The sequence below is a fragment of the Pipistrellus hanaki genome (genome assembly GCF_964339955.1).
Source record: "Pipistrellus hanaki genome assembly, chromosome: 1".
NCBI classification, from domain to species: domain Eukaryota; kingdom Metazoa; phylum Chordata; class Mammalia; order Chiroptera; family Vespertilionidae; genus Pipistrellus; species Pipistrellus hanaki.
Window position 1 is genome coordinate 104,543,633 of NC_140503.1, and position 20,254 is coordinate 104,563,886.

General features: G+C 37.8%; 1 protein-coding gene across 13 annotated transcripts in view; it reads left to right on the plus strand.

The window, feature by feature from the left end:
* Positions 1 to 20,254, plus strand: part of MYO9A (myosin IXA) — a 410,239-nt gene that overhangs the window by 116,231 nt on the left and 273,754 nt on the right. For all 13 annotated transcript variants that reach the window (XM_084897620.1, XM_084897626.1, XM_084897629.1 and 10 more), the window contains 2 exons: positions 4,022 to 4,116; positions 7,779 to 7,841. In XM_084897620.1, the coding sequence (XP_084753746.1) occupies positions 4,022 to 4,116; positions 7,779 to 7,841 (158 nt within the window). The remainder of the gene's footprint in view (positions 1 to 4,021; positions 4,117 to 7,778; positions 7,842 to 20,254) is intronic.

Consider the following 20,254-nt stretch of genomic DNA (forward strand, 5'->3'; position numbering starts at 1 on the left):
AATTAAAAAGTTAAAAATCTAGTGAGGAATAAAGGAAAAAAAAATTTTTAAGTTAAAGATGCAAAAAATGAAAATAAAAAAATTAAAAAATAAATTTAGCGAAAAAAATTGTGCAGTTGTGAAGGCCATTCACTTCTGTTATTCTATTTGACACGTCTGTTTCTCATTCCAGACCATATTGCAGTTCCCTGCGTTCTGCTGCACCTCAGTGGAGATTCTTTAGTTTCTTGGTTTTTGATCAAATAAAACTAATATTATAATAAACACAGTCAGTTTGTACTCTAGGCCCTAGGTGGCAGTGTATGTGGATTGAAGTCCCATCTTTTTGGTGCTGTAGCCTTTTTTTTCTGTGGCACTCAATACTGGGTTTTTTTTGTTAGTTTGTTTGTTTGTATATTTTTTATTTTATTTATTTATTTTTTTGCCTTGCAGCTGAATCCTGGATGATTTCTCCCTGCTCTGCTTCTCAGTTTCCAGAAAAGCAGTTTCCCCCTGCTGTCTCTTAGGGTCAGTCAATCTGGCTGATCTCTCCTTTGTAATCAGAAGCAAAGTGTTGCAGGGGAACCAGTCTAGGTGCGCAATGGGCGAGTCTGCGCGCACTTACAAACAGACTGTTTTCCAACTCTTCTGTTCTCCCACCCTTTCGGATCATAATGGGTTGCTCCCTAGAGAACCTCACTAGTAGCAACCTTGGGGACCCCCGTCCACTCTCTCGAATCACACCAGACCCAACAGTGGGGGGCTTCTGTGGACACAGATTTTCAGGGTCCCAGTGGCCGTGCGATTGCCGCAGCTGCCGCTTTCACTTTCGCTGTTGGGACACACCCCGCTTTGTCCCCGGCAAAATCCAACCTTTCTGTGGAATGCGCGTGTCCGCGCCTGTCGGACAGCCCTGATTCTTAACAATCTGTTCCGTGTCTCTTGGTGTTTTAAAAGAGTCCCGCTTCTGGGGAAGATTACGCCAAACCCAGCACTGGGTCTCCCTAGGCAGGATTCCCGCTGCAGCCACAGCCTGGCACAGCTCAGCGCAGGGTGCGCAAAGGCTGCAGTTGCTGCCTGCGAACCGGGATCCCGGAACCCTCAGGCTATCCCCGCAAACACTGATCTTTCCGTGGGTGATTGAAGAACTCCCTTGAATCCATGTGTTTGTGCCGATTGGGGCGTCACAGCTGCTCGATGGTCTCCTCTGGTGTGGGTTTTCCAGGCCTCAGAGAAGATCCTTCTTTCCTGGTAAGATGGCGCAGCCTTCCCTCTGAGCCCATAGCTCCGGGAGAGGTCGCCGCAGCCGCAGTGCTGGCTGCTTGGTCAGGAAATCCTGTCCAGCGGACCCTTCCTTACCTTCCTTTAGAGTTCCGGGGCCCCTTAGCTGCCAATCAATATTCCCTGAGCGACGCAGACGCTGCTTCTATCTGTTCTGGGACCAGGGTCAGAACAAGTCCGTCTGTTCAGTCGCCATCTTGTCCCCTCCTCTCCTATATATTATTCTTTATTTCAGTTAGTGTGTGATTAATTTCTGACTGGTCCCTTTTCGTTTTTTGGCATTCTCACTAAGATCCTTGAAGGTATTCCTGCGTTTTTTGGAGGTTTCTAGAAGATTTCTGAGCAACCTTAAAACTGTGGTTTTGAATTCTATATGTAGTAGTTTGCTTTCTTCTATTTCTTTCATTTTTGACATGTTTCTTTATCTCTGCATTTTGGCTGCTTCCTTGTATTTGTTTCTATACTTGTATTTGTTTCTATACTTGTATTGGGTAGCTGTTAAGTCTCCTTGAGTTGATAGAGTGGCCTTTGTGTAGTAGGTGTTCTATATTGCCCAGTGGCTCAGCCTCCCCAATCACCTGAGGTGGACACTTTTGGTGTGGGCTGTATGCATAGGGTTTTGTAGTTAAGCCTTGATTGCTGTTGGTATCACTTTGAGGAATTGACCTCCAGGCCAATTTGCTGCGAGGACTAGCTGTGTCTACAATGCAAGAGCTGCTGCGAAGGAGACAACCTTATTGGGCAGGGCTTGCTTCAGTGGGGCTTTAGTGCTCACTGAGTCTTCCTCTTGAGTTGTGCCTCTTATGTATGTGAAGAGTTGTTATCTTGATGGTCTCACTCTGACCACTGGGTACACTGGCTCTTGGATCTCCAAGGAGGTACAGAGTCAGCCACTTCTTGGGGCCAACCAGCGGGAGCTACAGAGAGATCTATCGATTCTTCTTTTTTGTATCAACTTTGCAAGTGCCCAGATGAGGCCCAGCTGTAAAGCAAGGCAGGCTGATGCTGGTGTGGCCTTGGGCCTTCTTTTGATAACTTTAGGGCTCCCTGACCCAGCTACAAGCTTGTTTGACAGATTTTAGGCTGAGAAAGGACAGTGCATTCATATGCAAAAGCCTCTGTTCACAGCTTGGGTGGTGTTGTAAATTGGGTAGAGTGGTATCTCAGAGAATCTCCAGGGCCGAGGAAACAGCAATGGCTGCCAGTAAGCCCTGCACCAGGGAGGTCCCAGCACTGGAACAATGACTCTTGTGAGCACCTCCATCTGGAAGAAAGACACCCCTGCGTTTCTGCCCTTATGCTAGACTGTCCAGTTTCTCCCCTTATCTGTCTGTGTCCCCCAGAGCATCTCCTAGCTCTGGAGCTCAGAGCAAGTGGGAGCTTTTATCTCCCTCCCAATTAAAAAAGTGGTGCACTTCGGTGCCAGCCCGTTCCATGCTTCCACACTTCTTACCAGTCTCAATGTACTTTCTTCTTTTCCTCTCTAGTTGTAGTACTTCCACTCAGCCATGTTTCCCATGTTTCTATTGATAGATGATAGTTGTTTTGTATTTTACTTGTAATTTTTAAAAAAATATATATTTTATTGATTTTGTACAGAGAGGAAGGGAGAGAGATAGCGAGTTAGAAACATCTATGAGAGAGAGTCATCGATCAGCTGCCTCTTGCACACCCCCTACTGGGGATGTGCCTGCAACCGAGGTACATGCCCTTGACCGGAATTGAACCCGGGACCCGTCAGTCCCCAAGCCGACGCTCTATCCACTGAGCCAAACTGGTTTCGGCTTACTTGTAATTTTTATGTGTTTGCGGGAGGCAGCAAGGACAGGTATTTACCTATGCTGCCATCTTGGTCTCCCATTGTAGACATTTTTCAACCCCATCCCCATTTCTAAACAACTTCTGGTCTGCTTCCTAATTTTCTTGTGTTTTTTCCCCCCTAGAATTTCATATTACAAAATGTACTCTTGTGTCTGGTTTCTTCCCATGACATAATGTTTAATTTTCATCAATATTGATATCTATATCAGTAGTTCATCTTTATTGCTGAGAAATATTTAATTGCATGGTATATACTTTAGGTAGTAATTTAGGGAGCCTTTATATTTTTATTCTTCAAAAAATAATACTGTTCTTTTGTTTTAATTAGGTGTAATAAAGTGCAGTACTTTATGTAATGAAACTTTATTTCATTTATACTACTTAAAAATTTTAATTATTATGTTGTAATTATTTTTTACCTAACTTTTTAAAATTTAAGTTTAGCAAGATTAAAAAACTCACACATATATTGCCCTGGCTGAGTAGCTCAGTTGGTGAGAGCATTGTCCAGATATGCTAAGGTGGTGGGTTCCATTCTTGGTCGAGCCACATATAAGAATCAACCAATGAATGCATATATAAGTGGTATAACAAGTTGATATTTCTCTCTCTAAAACCAATAAGTAAATTAATAACTTGAAATTATATGTAAATATAATTTGTTGATTCTAGAATTTGAAATTTAAATGAGAATTTTAATGAGCATTAAGTTTTTAAAATTAAGTTTTATTCTACCAAATAACATAAAATACTGCCTTCTTGTTTTATTTCAATTATTAGTTACTTTTTTTTTACTTTACCTAAACTACAATATATGAGGTTGAAGGTATGTGAATTTTTTTTCTGCTGTTTCTTTAACATTTTGTCTCTTCGAATTTTTCCTACATAGGGTTTTTCATCTTTTGAAAATTAAATTAATGAGAACTATTTATTTTGACAGGCCTTTGGAAATGCAAAGACAGCTCATAATAATAATTCAAGTCGTTTTGGCAAGTTTATTCAAGTAAATTACCAAGAAACAGGCACTGTACTTGGGTAAGTAGCAATGTCAGGCTTTGGAACATGTTTATATTTTTACTAGAGGCCCAATGCATGAAATTCGTGCAAGGTAGGCCTTCCGTCCTCCAGCTGCTGGCACTGGCTTCCCTCTGACCCAGGCTTCCCTCTGGCCACTGGCAGACCCTGGCTTCGTTTGGAAGGACATCTGGTTTAATTAGCATATTACCCTATTGATATTATAAATGATTGTTTCTAAGCCATGAATTGTTCATTTGCTCTTTAATGAGAATAGTGACACTGGGAAGCAGATTTATTTTTTTTGTTAATCCTCATCCAAGGATACTTTCCATTGATTTTTAGTGAGAGTGGAAGAGAGAGGGAAAGCCAAAAAGAAACATTCATGTGAGAGAAGCACACCAATTGGTTGCCTCCTGCAGGAACCCTGACTAGGACCAGGGCGGAGCCTGCAACCAAGGTATGCGCTCTTGATCAGAATCGAACCTGGGTCCCTTCATTCACAGGCTGATGCTCTATCCACTGAGCTAAACCAGCTAGGGTGGGAAGCAGATTTTTTAAAACTTTTTTTCTTTTGGAATCTAAGGAATAAAATAAACTGGTAAACAAAATAGATCCAGAGACATGGAAGCAAGGGACAGACAGAAAGATCTCAGAGGAAAACAGGTTGGGGATTCAGGAAGAGATTAACCAAAGAATTTATATACATATATGCATATCTCATGGACACAGACAACAATAGTGTGGAGAAGGCATGGGGATGTGTGGGAGTGAGGTCAAGGGGATCAATGGGGGAATAAAGGGCATATTTGTAATACTTTCAACAATAATGATAAATTTAATAAAATTGTTATACGGAAGAAATGAGCTGAGGCAGGGCTGCTTTAGCTTGATGGGAAGTCAGGTTTGGTGGGTTAGCTGCCTCTGCCCATTTCTTTCCTGGTTGACCATCTCATGGAGTCCCTTAGAGTTTAGGAGATTCATGCCTGTGGGGAAAGAAGAAAGCAAATGGGAAGATGCCAACATACTACTGGGATGGAGAGCACTCAAAAGGTGATTTTTTATTTATTTATTTTTTTATCATCTTGGGTCTATTTGTTGACTTACTACTCAAGATGAATATTTTTTTGTCATTATTGATGTAACAGAAAGTTGAACCTTTTTAGCTAGTCACTTAACATAGAGGAATAGTCACTGAATTTCATTTATAGAATGAGAAAACAAACATCAACCATTTCTAAGTCATTAAAATGTCTTAAGAATCAATGAATATATATAATGGTACTTTGTAAGTTACTAAGCAACACACTCAACTTTACCCATTAGCAACCTCTCCAACAATTCAATCATAAATACTACCGTGTTTCCCCGAAAATAAGACATCCTCTGAAAATAAGACCTACTTACAGGTTTCCATCTAAGTGAAATATAAGGCATCCCCCAAAAATAAGGCCCCCCTAGGCTAAACATGAGAGATTTGGTCCACTGATTCTGAAAGAAATGGAGTCACAAGAAATTCATCAGGAAATTCAGGAATTGGATTGTTATGATGATGTTCCAGAAGATGATGACATGATTGTCATTGAATAAATGAGTAAATTCTTGATACTGTAGGATTCACAGTTTGTCTGGTTTGTGTTGACAACTACCGTACTACCGTAGTTTTTTCCTTTATTTCCTTTATTTTCATTTAACAATAAATGTGTACCATATTCTTCTTCATGGAAAAAATAAGACATCCCCTGAAAATAAGACCTAGCGCATCTTTGGGAGCAAAAATTAATATAAGACACTGTCTTATTTTCGGGGAAACAGGGTAGGAAAGAGCAGCCAGATGTCACTGCATCTCTCTTTTATGAGTAAAAGTACCAACTGTACCTTTAAAAACTAATATTCCTCATCTCAGGAAAGGAATGAGCTATGAAACTTGTTTGCCATTGCAGAATAATTTATCCTTGTTTTTTTTGGGGGGGGGAGAGAGAGGGTGTAAGATTACACATAGTATTGATAAAAAAGTTTAAATCTAAATGCAGAAGCATTTGAGATATCGTCAACTTGACTCAAATTAACTCATATAAATAATTATATACATACATATGTACTTATATACAAAAAGTAAAGTGATAAGACAAGTATAATCAAAATAGCATAAAAAGTACAGATCAATATCTTTAATATAGATGCCTCTATTTTATAAGTGGGGAAATTAATACTCAAAGATATGATGCAGAGTGGGTATAAGAATTTAACACACTAGTTTATTAGTTTCCCTTTATTCATTTTAGACCAATAAAATCCGGTTTCAGTAGTTTAGATTAGAGGTAATAATGCTACTTCAGAAGAAGTGATAAATTTTAATTACTGATAGTAGTGGTGACACTTTGCAAAGAAGGTACATTTACACTTAATTTTAATGAATTGAATTTGCTAGACAGAGAGGGAATAGTCCCCAGAATTAGAAGTGGAAGGAAGACTGTGAACAATATATACAGGAATGAATATCATTCTTGAGGGAATAGCCTGTATTTGAGAGTAGCTGAAATACAGAGCTTCCTATGGGAGGGAACTGAGGGAAATAAAAGCTTAAGAATCAGATTTTGACCCCAAAGAGGTTTATGCTAAATAATTTGGATTCAGTAGTCTAAAGCTTTTATATTTATAGAACCCCTTTTTCTTATTAGAGCTTAACTGATTGCTCCAATTTGGGGAAGAGATATTGAAGATTTGAAGGTCACAGACTGGATAAAGATAATAACATCAGCCATACAATTCTGTTTAAGTTCCTTTTATTTTCAGGATAAACTCTTTTCTTCTGGCACACTATATATTTTTCCTTCTTGATCTAGTCCACTTGCCTGTCTCATTCTCTAGCCATGTTAAGTATCTTCCCTGAAGTTGATAGGTTTCCTTCTTTTATGCCTTTACATAAAGGCAGTTCTCCTTGTCTTATTCTGGGCAATCTTTCAGATTTTAGAGTCATTTAGTCATTTACTAGGTAAATTTAATGAATGCTTACTATGTGCTATATATTCAACCTCTGCGGGAATTCTTCCTTACATCCTTTTCCCTTCTTGGATTAAATCTTATTTGTACCTCCTAATACATCTATAATTGGTCATTGTTCTATTATAAACCAAATCAACTCAGTATGATAGTTGCTAATTTACTTATTTCCTCCACTATTTTGTAAGCCCCTTGGGAATAGTAAAGTATCATGTATTTTCATATTTGAACAATGCTTAGCACAGTGCACAATTAATGAATACTTACTGAGTAAATCAGTAAAAAATAATTGATTTTAGAATGTGGCAGTAGCATTAATATGTAAAGAATGTATATCTTTGAGTCTTACTTATAGTCTGGCCAAAGTATGATATTTGAAATAATGTATAGTATGGTAGATGAGCCTGGAAAGAAAGTAAGGTCTGTGTTATGGGTAGCTCTTATGTGCCATGTTTTGAACTTCTGGCTTTATTTTGCTTTATTGAAAGCAAAACAAAACAAATTAAGATTTATGAGTTATGAGTTTATGAACCAAACACAGATAACAATATCCTTACATATTTACTAATGGCAAATGTACTAAAATGGTCTAGATAGCCTTTATACTTTTTCATCTTCTCTGAAAAAAATATTTGTCTACCTTATATTAATTATATTAACCAATTTTATTTTTCTTCTAGTGCCTATGTTGAAAAATATCTACTGGAGAAGTCCAGACTTGTTTATCAAGAGCATAATGAACGGTACATATTTTCATTTGTATAATTAGATCAAGTTAACATTTGTGTAATGCTTATTGACTTTTAGGATCTTTATATATTATGATCTTTAATTCAGTTTATACCATGCATAGCTTTACATATAATTGGCATTTCTGTCATGGACAGAATAGTGCACTTTTTCTGAGGCTGCTAGATTATTTTTTTTTTAATCCTCACCCAAAGATATGATTTATGGATTTAAATAGAGTTAAAGGAGAGAGAGATAAAGAGAGAGAGAGAGAAACATTGAAGTAGAGAGTAATGTCAATTGGTGCCTCCCATCTGCTTCCCAATCGGGGATTGAACCCACAATCTAGGTATGTGTTCTGACTGGGAATCTGAACCTGCAACCTTTTTGGTGTATGTGACAACACTCCAACTGAGCCACTGGCCAGGGGCTGCTAGGAGATTTTTAAAATGGGTATATAAAACTATTGTTCTTTCTAAAATCTAGACAAACTATCAGAATTGGAAAGCAGTGGTTATTTTTACAAGCTTTGTGAGCACTGTGCTTTGGAACATTTTTCATGTCTTAGTGTCTTTTCTTTAACTTGAGAAGAGTTTTTAATAAAGTTCTTAATTGCAATGTAATATATGAGATATGTGGGACTTCAGAGATGATATATGCAACCTCCTTCAGATGAAGGAGCCAAATATTGGAAGATATAAATGATTTGCTTCATGTTACAATGAGACAAAATAAAAGGCCAACATTGAAGTTAAACAGTCCTAATTATTCAAATAATGGATATGCCTTTGTCATCTCATTTAACTTCTCTGCTTCTTACTCTAATTTTACAAATATTGTAGAAAACTATCCTGAAGTTGTTTAGAATTCTGAATGAAATAATATTTATAAAATGTTATATGTATAATAATAGTGCAATAATTAATAGCTAACATTATCATAATGAATTATCTGCAAGGTTAGGGCGAGAACTCAGACTTTCCTGTTACTTTTTTTTTGTGGCTAGCAGATGAGAAAATCTGAATTAGAGGTATTTCAAAATGAAGGGAATAGAATTTCAGAAAGAGAATCCTATATAATAAAAGCCTCGGTCACCCTAACTGGTTTGGTTCAGTGGATAGAGCATTGGCCTGCGGACTGAAGGATTCCAAGTTTGATTCCTGTCAAGGGCTTGTACCTGGGTTGTGGGCACATCCCCAGTAGGTGGTGTTCAGGAGGCAGCTGATCGATGTTTCTCTCTCATGGATGTTTCTAACTCTCTATGCCTCCCCTTTTCTCTCTGTAAAAAAATCAATTAAAAAAAAAAAAAAGCCACCGAAACCAGTTTGGCTCAGTGGTAGAGCGTCCGTCTGCAGACTGAAAGGTCCCGGGTTCGATTCCGGTCAAGGGCATGTACCTTTGTTGCAGGCCCATCCCCAGTAGAGGGTGTGCAAGAGGCAGCTGGTTGATGTTTCTCTCTCATCGACATTTCTGGCTCTCTATCTCTCTCCCTTCCTCTCTGTAAAAAATCAATAAAACATATTAAAAAAAAAAAAAGCCTAGGTGGCATCATGCCCTTGTGTGATGTCATCACAATATGGCTGCCACAGATGTCCATCCAGGGAGGGCAGTTGGGGACAATCAGGCAGGTAGGGGAGCAGTTAGGCGACAATCAGGCTTGCAGGGGAGTGGTTAGGGGGCGATCAGGCTGGCAGGCAGAAGCGATTAGGATCAATTTGGCAGGCGGCAGGCAGGTGAGCAGTTAGGATCCAGCAGTCCTGGATTGTGAGAGGGATGTCCGATTGTCAGCAGTCAGACATCCCCATGAGTCCCAGATTGGAGAGGGTGAAGGCTGGGCTAAAGGAACGTCCCGTCCCCCCCCCCCCCCCCCCATGCACGAATTTTGTGCACCAGGCCTCTAGTCTCTCTCTCTCTCTCTCTCTCTCTCTCTCTCTCTCTCTCTCTCTCTCTCTCTCTCTCTCTCTCTCTCTCTCTGTGTGTGTGTGTGTGTGTGTATAAAATATGCAAAGTGTTCCTACGGAGTTTGATCAGGAGACCGGAATTTTGGTCGCTTGCTATGATGTGTGATGACCACCAGGAGGTGGTGCAGCCCTGCTTGTTGGACAGGTCTAGGGACCCTACCCATGGACAAATTTCATGCACTGAGCCTCTAGTAGCTTCATAAAGACTTGCAGAGCTAATAGGTACTGTTATTAGAAGGTTATTAGTAACTTCTTTATAACACATTTTAATGGAATGGTAGGGATATAGTCCTGGTTTCTTTGGTTTTGAAGAATTTATAGGAGGTGAAGATCCAGAGCTTATAAACTGATTCTCTGTTATTTTATTGGATTTGATTTTCAGGTGTATGTGTCATCTTTATTATGTGTTGGTGGATTTGGCTTGATAATATTTTGTTGAAGATTTTGTGTGTGTCTGTATTCATAAAGGATATTGCTGTAATATCCTTTTAAACTTTTGAAGTCTTTTTCTGCTTTTGATATCAGGATAATGCTGGCTCATAGAATAAGACGTGAAGAGTTTGTGAAAGATTGGGTTAATCCTTTAAATGTTTGATAGAATTCACCAGTGAAACCATTTGATTTCAGTTTTTGTTTGTGAGAAATTTTGATTACTGATTCAAACTCTTTAGTTGTTATGGGTCTGTTTAGATTTTTATTTTCTTCTTTAGTCAGATTTGATAGTTTTTATCTTTCTAGGAATTTATCCATTTTATGTAGGTTTTCCCTTATGACATTTTCTTTTTAATTTCCATAAGTTGTTAGGTTGTTAGATTGTTGTTAATATCCCCCCTTTCATTTCTGACTTTGAAACATATCCTTGCTTTAACTCATCCAGGCTGATATAGCGAAACGTCAGTTTTTGAACTTAATTTGTTCCAGAAGGCTGGCTGTTCAAGAGGTGGTTTGTTTACAAACAAAATCATTTTTTTCCCATTAGAAATAATGTAGATTAAATTAATGTGTTCCAGACCCCCAAGTAATTAGCTATTTAAGCTTTCTCAATTGCCTGTGATCATTGTTTTGTGAGTACTTTCACACCGTTAACCATATCTGCTCTTTTTGTTCCTGTTAATTCTCACCTGAAGATATTTTCTCAATTGATTTTTCAGATAAAATGGAAGAGAGGAGGGATGGGGAGACAGAGAAAGTGAGAGGGAGATTGCAAGAGAGAGAGAGAGAGAAAACATCGATTGATTTGTTGACTGGGGACCATACCTGCAAAACAGGTACATGCTCTTGCCTGGGAATCTAACCTGCAACCTTTTGGTGTACTGGTTGATGCTCAGACCACATGGGCCAGGGCATATCAATATTCTTTTCTTTTTCTTTCCCCCTCCCCCCCCCATCAGCGTTCTTGATAGCCTCTTTATGTTTTAAAATTGTACTAATCATCGATTTCACTATGCCACACTCTGTAGCCAGATCAGACAGCAAACGGCTCTATCATACTTTGCAGTTATTTTTTTTAAAGATCTATCGTTCTCACAACTCTCCTTTTCACTTTGCTGCTATCACTAACATTTTTAGGATCCATGGTAACTTACTGTATGTTTTTAATAATAATAAACATTAACAAAAGCAAAACAACATGAAAATATTGAGAGCACAATTTTTTGGGAGGTTTAATGGGAAACTGATTCATGCTTTCATTTGCACATTCTCTCATTTGTTGCCTGAGAGACCTGTGAATGATCATACAGGTATCAGCATGAAAGGGTTGTCAGTCAAGAACCCGACAACCAATACATTTTCTGTGAACATTGGAAGATGTTCAAGGACTGAGATTTGACTGTATAACAAAATACTACAGACTGTGTAGCTTATAAATAACAGAAACTTATCTCTCACAGTTTTGGAGGCTGGGAAATCTAAGATGAAGGTGACACCATGTTTGCATTCTGGTGAGAGCCCTCTTCCTGAGTTCTCCTGTGGTAGAGAGGGATAGGGATCTCTTTTAAAAAAAAATATATATGTTTTATTGACTTTTTGCAGAGAGGGAGAGAGAGGGATAGAGAGTTAGAAACATAGATGAGAGAGAATTATCCATCAGCTGCCTCTTGCACACCCCCTACTGGGGATGTGCCCTCAACCAAGGCACATGCCCTTGACCGGAATTGAACCTGGGACCTTTCAGTCCACAGGCTGACACTCTATCCATTGAGCCAAAACGGTTTCGGCTAGGGATCTCTTTTATAAGAGCACTAATTCCATTCATATGTGCTCGACCTTCATTACCTAATAACTTTCCAAAGGCCCCATCTTTTTTAGTTATGATTTCAACATAAGCATTTGATGGGTACACATTCAGACCATAATAATCTACCCCTCCTTTCCAGAGGACCAAGCTTTGGTTTCATTGATTCCCCCCCCCCCCCCCCTTCTATTCCCAATTTTATTTCTGCTGTCATGCTTATTACTTCCTTCTGCTTGCTTTGGGTTTAATTTGCTCCTTTTATTTTTTCTAGTTTCTTAAAGTGGATGGTCAAGTTATAGCTTTGAGATTTAAAAAAAAAAATGAGTGTACAGCTATAAAGTCTCACTGGACACAGTTTCAACTGTTTCTCATATTTTAGTGTGTTGTATTTGTGTTTTCATGCATTTTCTAGTTTCCTATGTGATTTCTTCTTTGATCCATTACATTATATAGGATTGTGTTGTTGAATTCCCACATATTTGTATATTTTGTTACTGATTTGTAAGATGGTCAGAGAACACACTTTGTATGATTTCAGTCCCCTTAAATTTATTGAGATTTGTTTTGTAGTCTAATACTGTCTATCCTGAGAATATTCCATAGGTACTTGAGAAAATGTGTATCCTGTTGTTGGATGCAGTATTCTATAGATGTCTGTTAGGTGTAGGTGGAATGTAGTATTTCCAAGTCCCGTTTTCCTTGTTGATCTTCTGTCTAGTTTTTCTATTTTTTATTGAGGGGGTGGGGAGTGTTGAAATATCTCAGTACTATTATTAAATTGCTTATTTATTCCTTTTAGTTTTTGGCTTCATGTATTTTGGGGCTCTATTTTCAGATGTATTTATGTTTAGAATTGTTATACTTTCTTGATGGATTGGTCCTTTTGACATTATAAAATGACCTTTGCATCTAATAAAAAATTTGGTCTTAAAATCTATTTTATATGATATAAGTATAGACACTTCAACTTTCTTTGGGTTACAGATTGCATGCTATTTGTGTCCATCATTTTACTTTTAACCTATTTTTGTCTTTGAATCTATAGTGTATGTCTCTTGTAGAAAGCATGTATTATATATATACTAGAGGCCTGGTGCATGAAATTCGTGCACGGGGTGGGTGGGTGGTGGTGTCCCTCAGCCCAGCCTGAACCTTTTCCAATCTGGGACCCCTAGAGGGTTGTCTGACTGCCCATTTAGACCCAATCCCATCTTAAACAGGCAGTCGGACATCCCTCTCACAATCCAGGACTGCTGGCTTCCAACTGTTTGCCTGCCTGCCTTCCTAATTGCCCCTAACTGCTTCTGCCTGCCAGCCTGATCACCCCCTAATCACTGCCCTGCCAGCCTGATTGATGTCTAACTGCTCCCCTATCGGCCTGTTTGCCTCCAACTTCCCTCCTCTGCCAGCCTGGTTACCCCTAACTGCCCTCTCTGCTGGCCATTTCCTCCCCCCCTCTCCCCCATAGCTCCTTCATTCAAAGTAATGTCCATTTGCTACACATTTCCCCCATCTTTCAGGTAATTTGTGGATATTGTCCCAATAGAACTTTTCTTGTTTTGAGGCAAACCATTCAGAGACCCAATTTTCCACATTTTTCGTATGTTTTGAAATGCTCAAAGTGAATGTGGCATCGATCGGAACAAGTGGTAATCTGAAGGAGCAAGGTCTGGTGGGTTAATACTTCCCTGGCAAGATCTTTTAAAGTGTCTTTAACTGGTGTTGAAATATGTGATGATGCGTTATCATGAAGCAAAATTACTTTGCTGTGTCTTCTGGCCCATTCTGATCATTTCACGATCTAAGTGTGGTTCAAGTTGAGTATTTGTTGTCGGTAGCGATCAGTATTAATGGTTTCATCTGATTTTAGAGGCTCACAATACATCACACCTTTCCGTTCCCACCAAATCGTTTTCTGAAGCGATTTGGCCTTGTAGTCAATGTTGATGGTTGACCTGGATCAACCATGATTTTGTGTGTTTGGGATTCTCAAAATAAATCCACTTTTCATTGCCAACCACAGTTCGATGCAAAAAAGACTTTCTTTTGTGCCATTGAAGCAACATTTTAATGATGACTTTTGGGTTTTCCATTTGTCTTTTGTTCAGTTGATATGGCACCCATTTTCCTTCCTTTAAAATCTTTCTCATTGCTTTTAAACGATCAAAAATTGTTTGCTGAGCAACTTTTAATTTTTCTGCACGTTGTTTTTGAGTTTGACATGCATCTTCATCCAATAATGCTTGTAATTGTTGTTCTTCAAACTTTTTCGGTTGACCTGGTTGTTCTTTATCTATCACATCAAAATCATCACGTTTAAAGCATTTAACCAGCTTTCACAAGTATCTTGAGATGGAGCATGTTCACCATAAGCTTCTCGAAGTATACAACTTTTTCTTCAAAATAAAGTAACAAATGAAAACTTTTTTTTGGCATGAAATTTGACATTTTTAAGCATAAAAATACCTATAATGTTAACATCTTCAGCAAATTTGACATGAAGTTTTGAAGCTTACTGTCAATACAACAAAATATCATACATATAAAATCACATATACTATACTACAAGCTGATGTAATACATGCATCAACATATGTGTAACTCTATTGAAAAAACTCTGCATTATTAACTGGTACTCCTAGTAGTTTTCCAATGTTGAATCAAGAAGAATCAGAAGAATCTGAACACATTAGTTACTACTAATGTAATCGAATTAGTAATAAAAAACTTGCAACAAACAAAAGTTTTGGAATGGATGGTTTCACAGAATTTCACCAAACATTCAAAGAAGAATTAACACCAATCTTCCTCAAGTGATTAAAAAAAAAAAAAAAAAATTAAGAGGAGGGAAAACTCTCAAGCTCAGTTCAAGAGGCCAGCATTACCTTGATTCCAAAATCATACAAAGATGTTATATAAAAAAAATTATAGGCTAGTATCTGATGAACTTAGGTGGAAAAATTCTCAATAAAATATTACCAAACTGAAGTCAGCTATGCTTTAAAAATATACACCATGATAAAGTGGGATTTATTCCTGGTAGGCAAAATTGGTTCAATATCTGCAAACTAGTTAATGTGATACACATTCTAAACAAATTGAAGGATAAAAATCATATCAATAGATGGAGACAAAGCATTCAATAAAATCCATCACTTATGAAATAAAAATTCTCATCAAGTGGGAGTAGAAGGGACATACCTCAACATTATAAAGGCAACAATTTATGACAAACCGATAGGTAACATCATACTCATCTTGTTAAGATCAGGAATAAGGCAAGGATGTCCACTTTCACCACTCTTTAAAAACAAAACAAAACAAAACAAAACAAAACATATATATATGTGTGTGTGTGTGTGTGTGTGTGTGTGTGTGTGTGTGTGTGTGTATGTATATATATTGATTTCTAAGAGGAAAGGAGAAGGAGAGAGAGATAGAAACATCAGTGATGAGAGATGAGTCATTAATCAGCTGCCTCCTGCATGTCCCACACAGGATTGGGCCCACAACCTGGGCATGTGCCCTAAACAGAAAAGGAACCATGACCTCCTGGTTCATAAGTCAACACTCAACCACTGAGCAATGCTGGCCTGGCCACTTTCACCACTTTTATTCAACATAATACTGGAAGTCCTAATCATAGCAGTTAGATAATAAAAATAAATAAAATGCATTTAAACTGGAAACAAAGAGGTAAAACTATATATATATATATATATATATATATATATATATATATATTTTTTTTTTTTACAGATGTATGATACTATATACACAGAGAACCCATCAATAAACAATAGAAGTGATAAATAAATTTAGTGTAATGTACTAGGACAAAATAATTAATATTCAGAATTTGGATGAATGTGTATATATCAGTAATGAACTCTCAGAGAAATTAAGAAAACAATTTCATTTATAATTGCATCAAAAACACCTACGAAAAAATTTAACCAAGGCAGTTAAAAATGTGTACTTTGAAAATTATAAGATGTTGAAGAAAGAAATTGACAGTCTTACAGATAAATGGAAACATACTGTGCAAATTGTTAGGAAGAATGAACAGTGTTAAAATGCCCATACTATCCAAATAATTTTATAGATTTTATTCAATTTCTATAAAAAAAACAACACCCAGCAATTTTTCGTATAATTAGAGCAAATAATCCTAAAATTTATGTGGAACCACCAAAGTCCCCAGACAGCCACAACAATTTGAGAAAGAAGAACAAAGTTGGAAGGTCATGCTACCTGATATCAAGCTATACTACAAGATGATGTAATTAAAATGATATGGTACTGTCATAAAAATGGATCCGCAAATCAATGGGACAGAATAAAGAGACCAGAAGTAAACCCACACTTATGTGGTTATTTAATATATGACAAAGGAGGCAAGAACATATGATTGTCCATTACATAAATTTTGTTGGGAAAACTGGACAGGTACATGCAAAAGAATTAAAGTGAATCACCTTACAACATATACCAAACTTAAAATGAATTAGAGACTTAAATGTAAGACTCAAAATCTTATAACACCTAGAAGAAAACATAGGCAATTCAATTTTTGACATCCTTCTCGTTATTTTTTTTTTTTTTTGATGTATCTCCTTGGGCAAGGGAAACAATAGAAAATAAACTAATGGGACCATATCAGACTAAAGAGTTTTTGTACATAGAAGGAAATCATGAACAAAATGATAATAAAGCCTACTGAATGGGGGATTTACCAGTGAGACATTTGAATACCCAAAATATATAAGGATCTCATGCAACTGAACACCAAAAAAAAAAAAAAAAAACCCAAAAAACAATCCAGTGAAAAATGGGCAGAGGACATGAATAGACATTTTTTCTTTTCTTTTTTTTGAAATAGACATTTTTCTAAAAATAAGGCATACAAATGGCCAATAAACATATGAAAAGATGCTCAACATCACTAATCATCAGCAATGCACATTATAATCACAATGATGTATTACCTCACACCTATCAAAATAGCTGTTATCAACAAAGCAACAAAGGCAAAGATGTGGAGAAAAGGGTACCCTCAAGCATTGTTAGTAGGATTGCAAATTGGTGCAACCACAATGAAAGCAGTATGAAGGTTTCTCAAAAAATTAAAAATAGACTCAACAATTCCTTTCTGGATATTTAGCTGATGAAATTCATAACACTAGTTTGAAAAGATATATGCACTCTTATGTTCATTGCAGCATTATTTACACTAGAGGCCCAGTTCACAAAATTTGTGCAGGAGGAGTGTCCCTCAGCCCAGCCTGCACCCTTTTCAATCTGGGACCCTTAGAGGGATGTCCGACTACCTGTTTTGGCCTGTTCCTATATTCCTTTCACAATCCAGGACTGTTGGCTCCCAACTGCTCGCCTGCCTGCCTTCCTGATTGCCCCTAACCGCTTCTGCCTGCCAGCCTGATCATCCCATAACCCAGTGATACTCAACCTTTGTAATGCCACGACCCTTTGTGGTGACTCCCAACCATAAAATTATTTTCATTGCTACTTCATAAGTGTAATTTTGCTACTGTTAATGAATTGTAATGTAAACATCTGTGTTTTCTATGGTCTTAGGCTCTACAGCAGCAGGGTCACCTAAGACCATCGGAATACACAGATATTTATATTATGATTCATAATAGTAGCAAATTTATAGTTATGAAGTAGCAACAAAAATAATTTTATGGTTGGGGGTCACCACAATATGAGGAACTGTATTAAAGGGTCATGGAATTAGAAAGGTTGAGAACCACTGCCCTAACCACTCCCCTGACAGTCTGATTGATGCCTACCTGCTCCCCTGCCAGCCTGTTTGCTCCTAACTGCTCTCTCCTACAGGCCTGGTCATCCCCAACTGCTTTCCCCTGCAGGCCTGGTCCCCCCCAACTGCTCTCCCCTGCAGTCCTGGGTCTCCCTCCTCCTCCCCAATTGCCCTTCCCTACAGCCCCGGTCACCCCCAACTTCCCTCCTCTGCCAGCCTGTTCACCCCTACCTGCTCTCCCCTGCAGGTTTGATCACCCCCAACTGCCCTCCCTTGCAGGCCTGGTCCCTCCTAACTGCCCTCCCTTGCAGTCTTGGTCCCTCCCAATTTTCCTCCCTTGCTGGCCATCTTGTGGTGGCCATCTTGTGTCCACATGGGGACAGGATCTTTGGCCACATAGGGGCAACCATCTTGTGTGTTGGAATCAATTTGCATATTACTCTTAGATAGAATAGAGGCCTGGTACATGGGTGGAGGCCAGCTGGTTTACCCTGAAGGGTGTCTTGGATTAGGGTGGGGGTCTTGAGGGGGACCTGGGGAAGGGGTCTGTGGTGGTTTGTAGGCCAGCCACGTGGAGGCTCTGGTTTCTGGGATTTATTTATCTTCTATAATTGAAATTTTGTAGCTTTGATTGGAAGCCTGGGCCTGCCAAGGTGTTTGGAAATTTGGCTTCCTCCATTGTAGGGGGCAACTCAAGCCTCCTGCTCTCTCTAGCTCTGTGGCTGCTGCCATTTTTGTTGGGATTTATTTATCTTCTATAATTGAAACTTTGTAGCCTTGAGTGGAGGCCTGTGCTCACGGTGTATGGAAAGCTTGGCTTCCTCCATTGCTGGGGAAACCCAAGCCTCCTGCCTGCTCTGTGGCTGTAGCGATCTTGGTTGGGCTTAATTTGCATACTTGCTCCTGATTGGCTGGTAGGCATGGCTTGAGAGTGTAGAAGAGTGATGGTTAATTTGCATATTACTCTTTCATTAGATAGAATAACCAACACATGGAAGCAACCTAAGTGTCCAACAATAGAGTAGATAAATAAGAGGTGGTACATATATATATATACAATGGAATATTAGTCATAAAAAGAATGAAATCTTATTTTTTGTATTTGACCAAATGGATGGACCTAGAAGGTACTATGCTTAGTGAAATAAGTCAGTGAGAAAGACAAACACCACGTGATTTCACTTATATGTGGACTCTAAAGAACAAAATGAACGAACAAAACAGAAACAGACTTATAGACAGAGAAAAAAACTGATGGTTGTCAGATGGAAGTGGGATTGGTGGTTTGGTGAAACAAGTGAAGGAATTCAGAAGTACAAATTGGTAGTTACAATATAATTACGGTTATGTCAAGTATGGCATAGGGAATATGGTTAATAATATTGTAATATTTAGCTATGTATGGTGTTCGATGGGCACCAGACTTATAAGGGGGATCACTTTATAAATTATATATTGATAAATACCTGAAACTAATATAAAGCAATATTGATTATTAATTGGAATTGAAATATTACAAAAAAAAAATGTTGTCTATCTCTTTCAACAGTCTTGATTTGTCTAGGTTTAGATATTGTTGATTCCCTTTCCACTCCCTGGAATTTTTTCAGTTTTTTTTGATGAAGAGAATATTTTCCACCAAATTTGGGGAGTTCTTTGTCATTATTTTTAAAAATATTCTTTTGCCGAAACTGGTTTGGCTCAGTGGATAGAGCCTTAGCCTGCAGACTGAAGGGTCCTGGGTACGATTCTGGTCAAGAGCATGTACCTTGGTTGCGGGCACATTCCCAGTAGGGCGTGTGTAAGAGGCAGCTGATCGATGTTTCTCTCTTATCGATGTTTGTGACTCTCTGTCCCTCTCTCTTCCTCTCTGTAAAAATCAATAAAATGATATTTAAAAAAATATTATTTTGCACTTTTTTCTCTTTTTATTTTGAACTCGCATTATCCATATTTTGGTACTCTACATTATGCTAGTGTTGTTGTCTGTGTAATGGTGTCCCGGAGAGCTCTGATACTCTGTTCAGTTTTTTTATTTCTCTTTTTGTTTTGTAGACTATTCTCTGTTGACCTGTTTTCAAGTTCACTGATTCATTTTTCTTGTCTAGATCTAATATTGACCTCTAGGTTTTTTTAAATTTAAAATGTTATAATTAAACTATGTTTTTCAGCTTTAAAATTTCTTTTAACATTTATGATAAGTTCTGTATATTTATTGATAGTCCATTTTTGAGATATCATTCATATATTTTTTAAAACATAGTTTAAACATATAGTTCTTTTAAACATACTTTTCTTTAGTTTTTGTACATATTTAAAACTGTTGTTTAGTAAGTAATGCTTGAACTTCCTCAGGGACAATTACTATATATATATATATATATATATATATATATATATATATATATATATTTTTTTTTTTTTTTTTTTTTTTTTTTTAATTTGTAC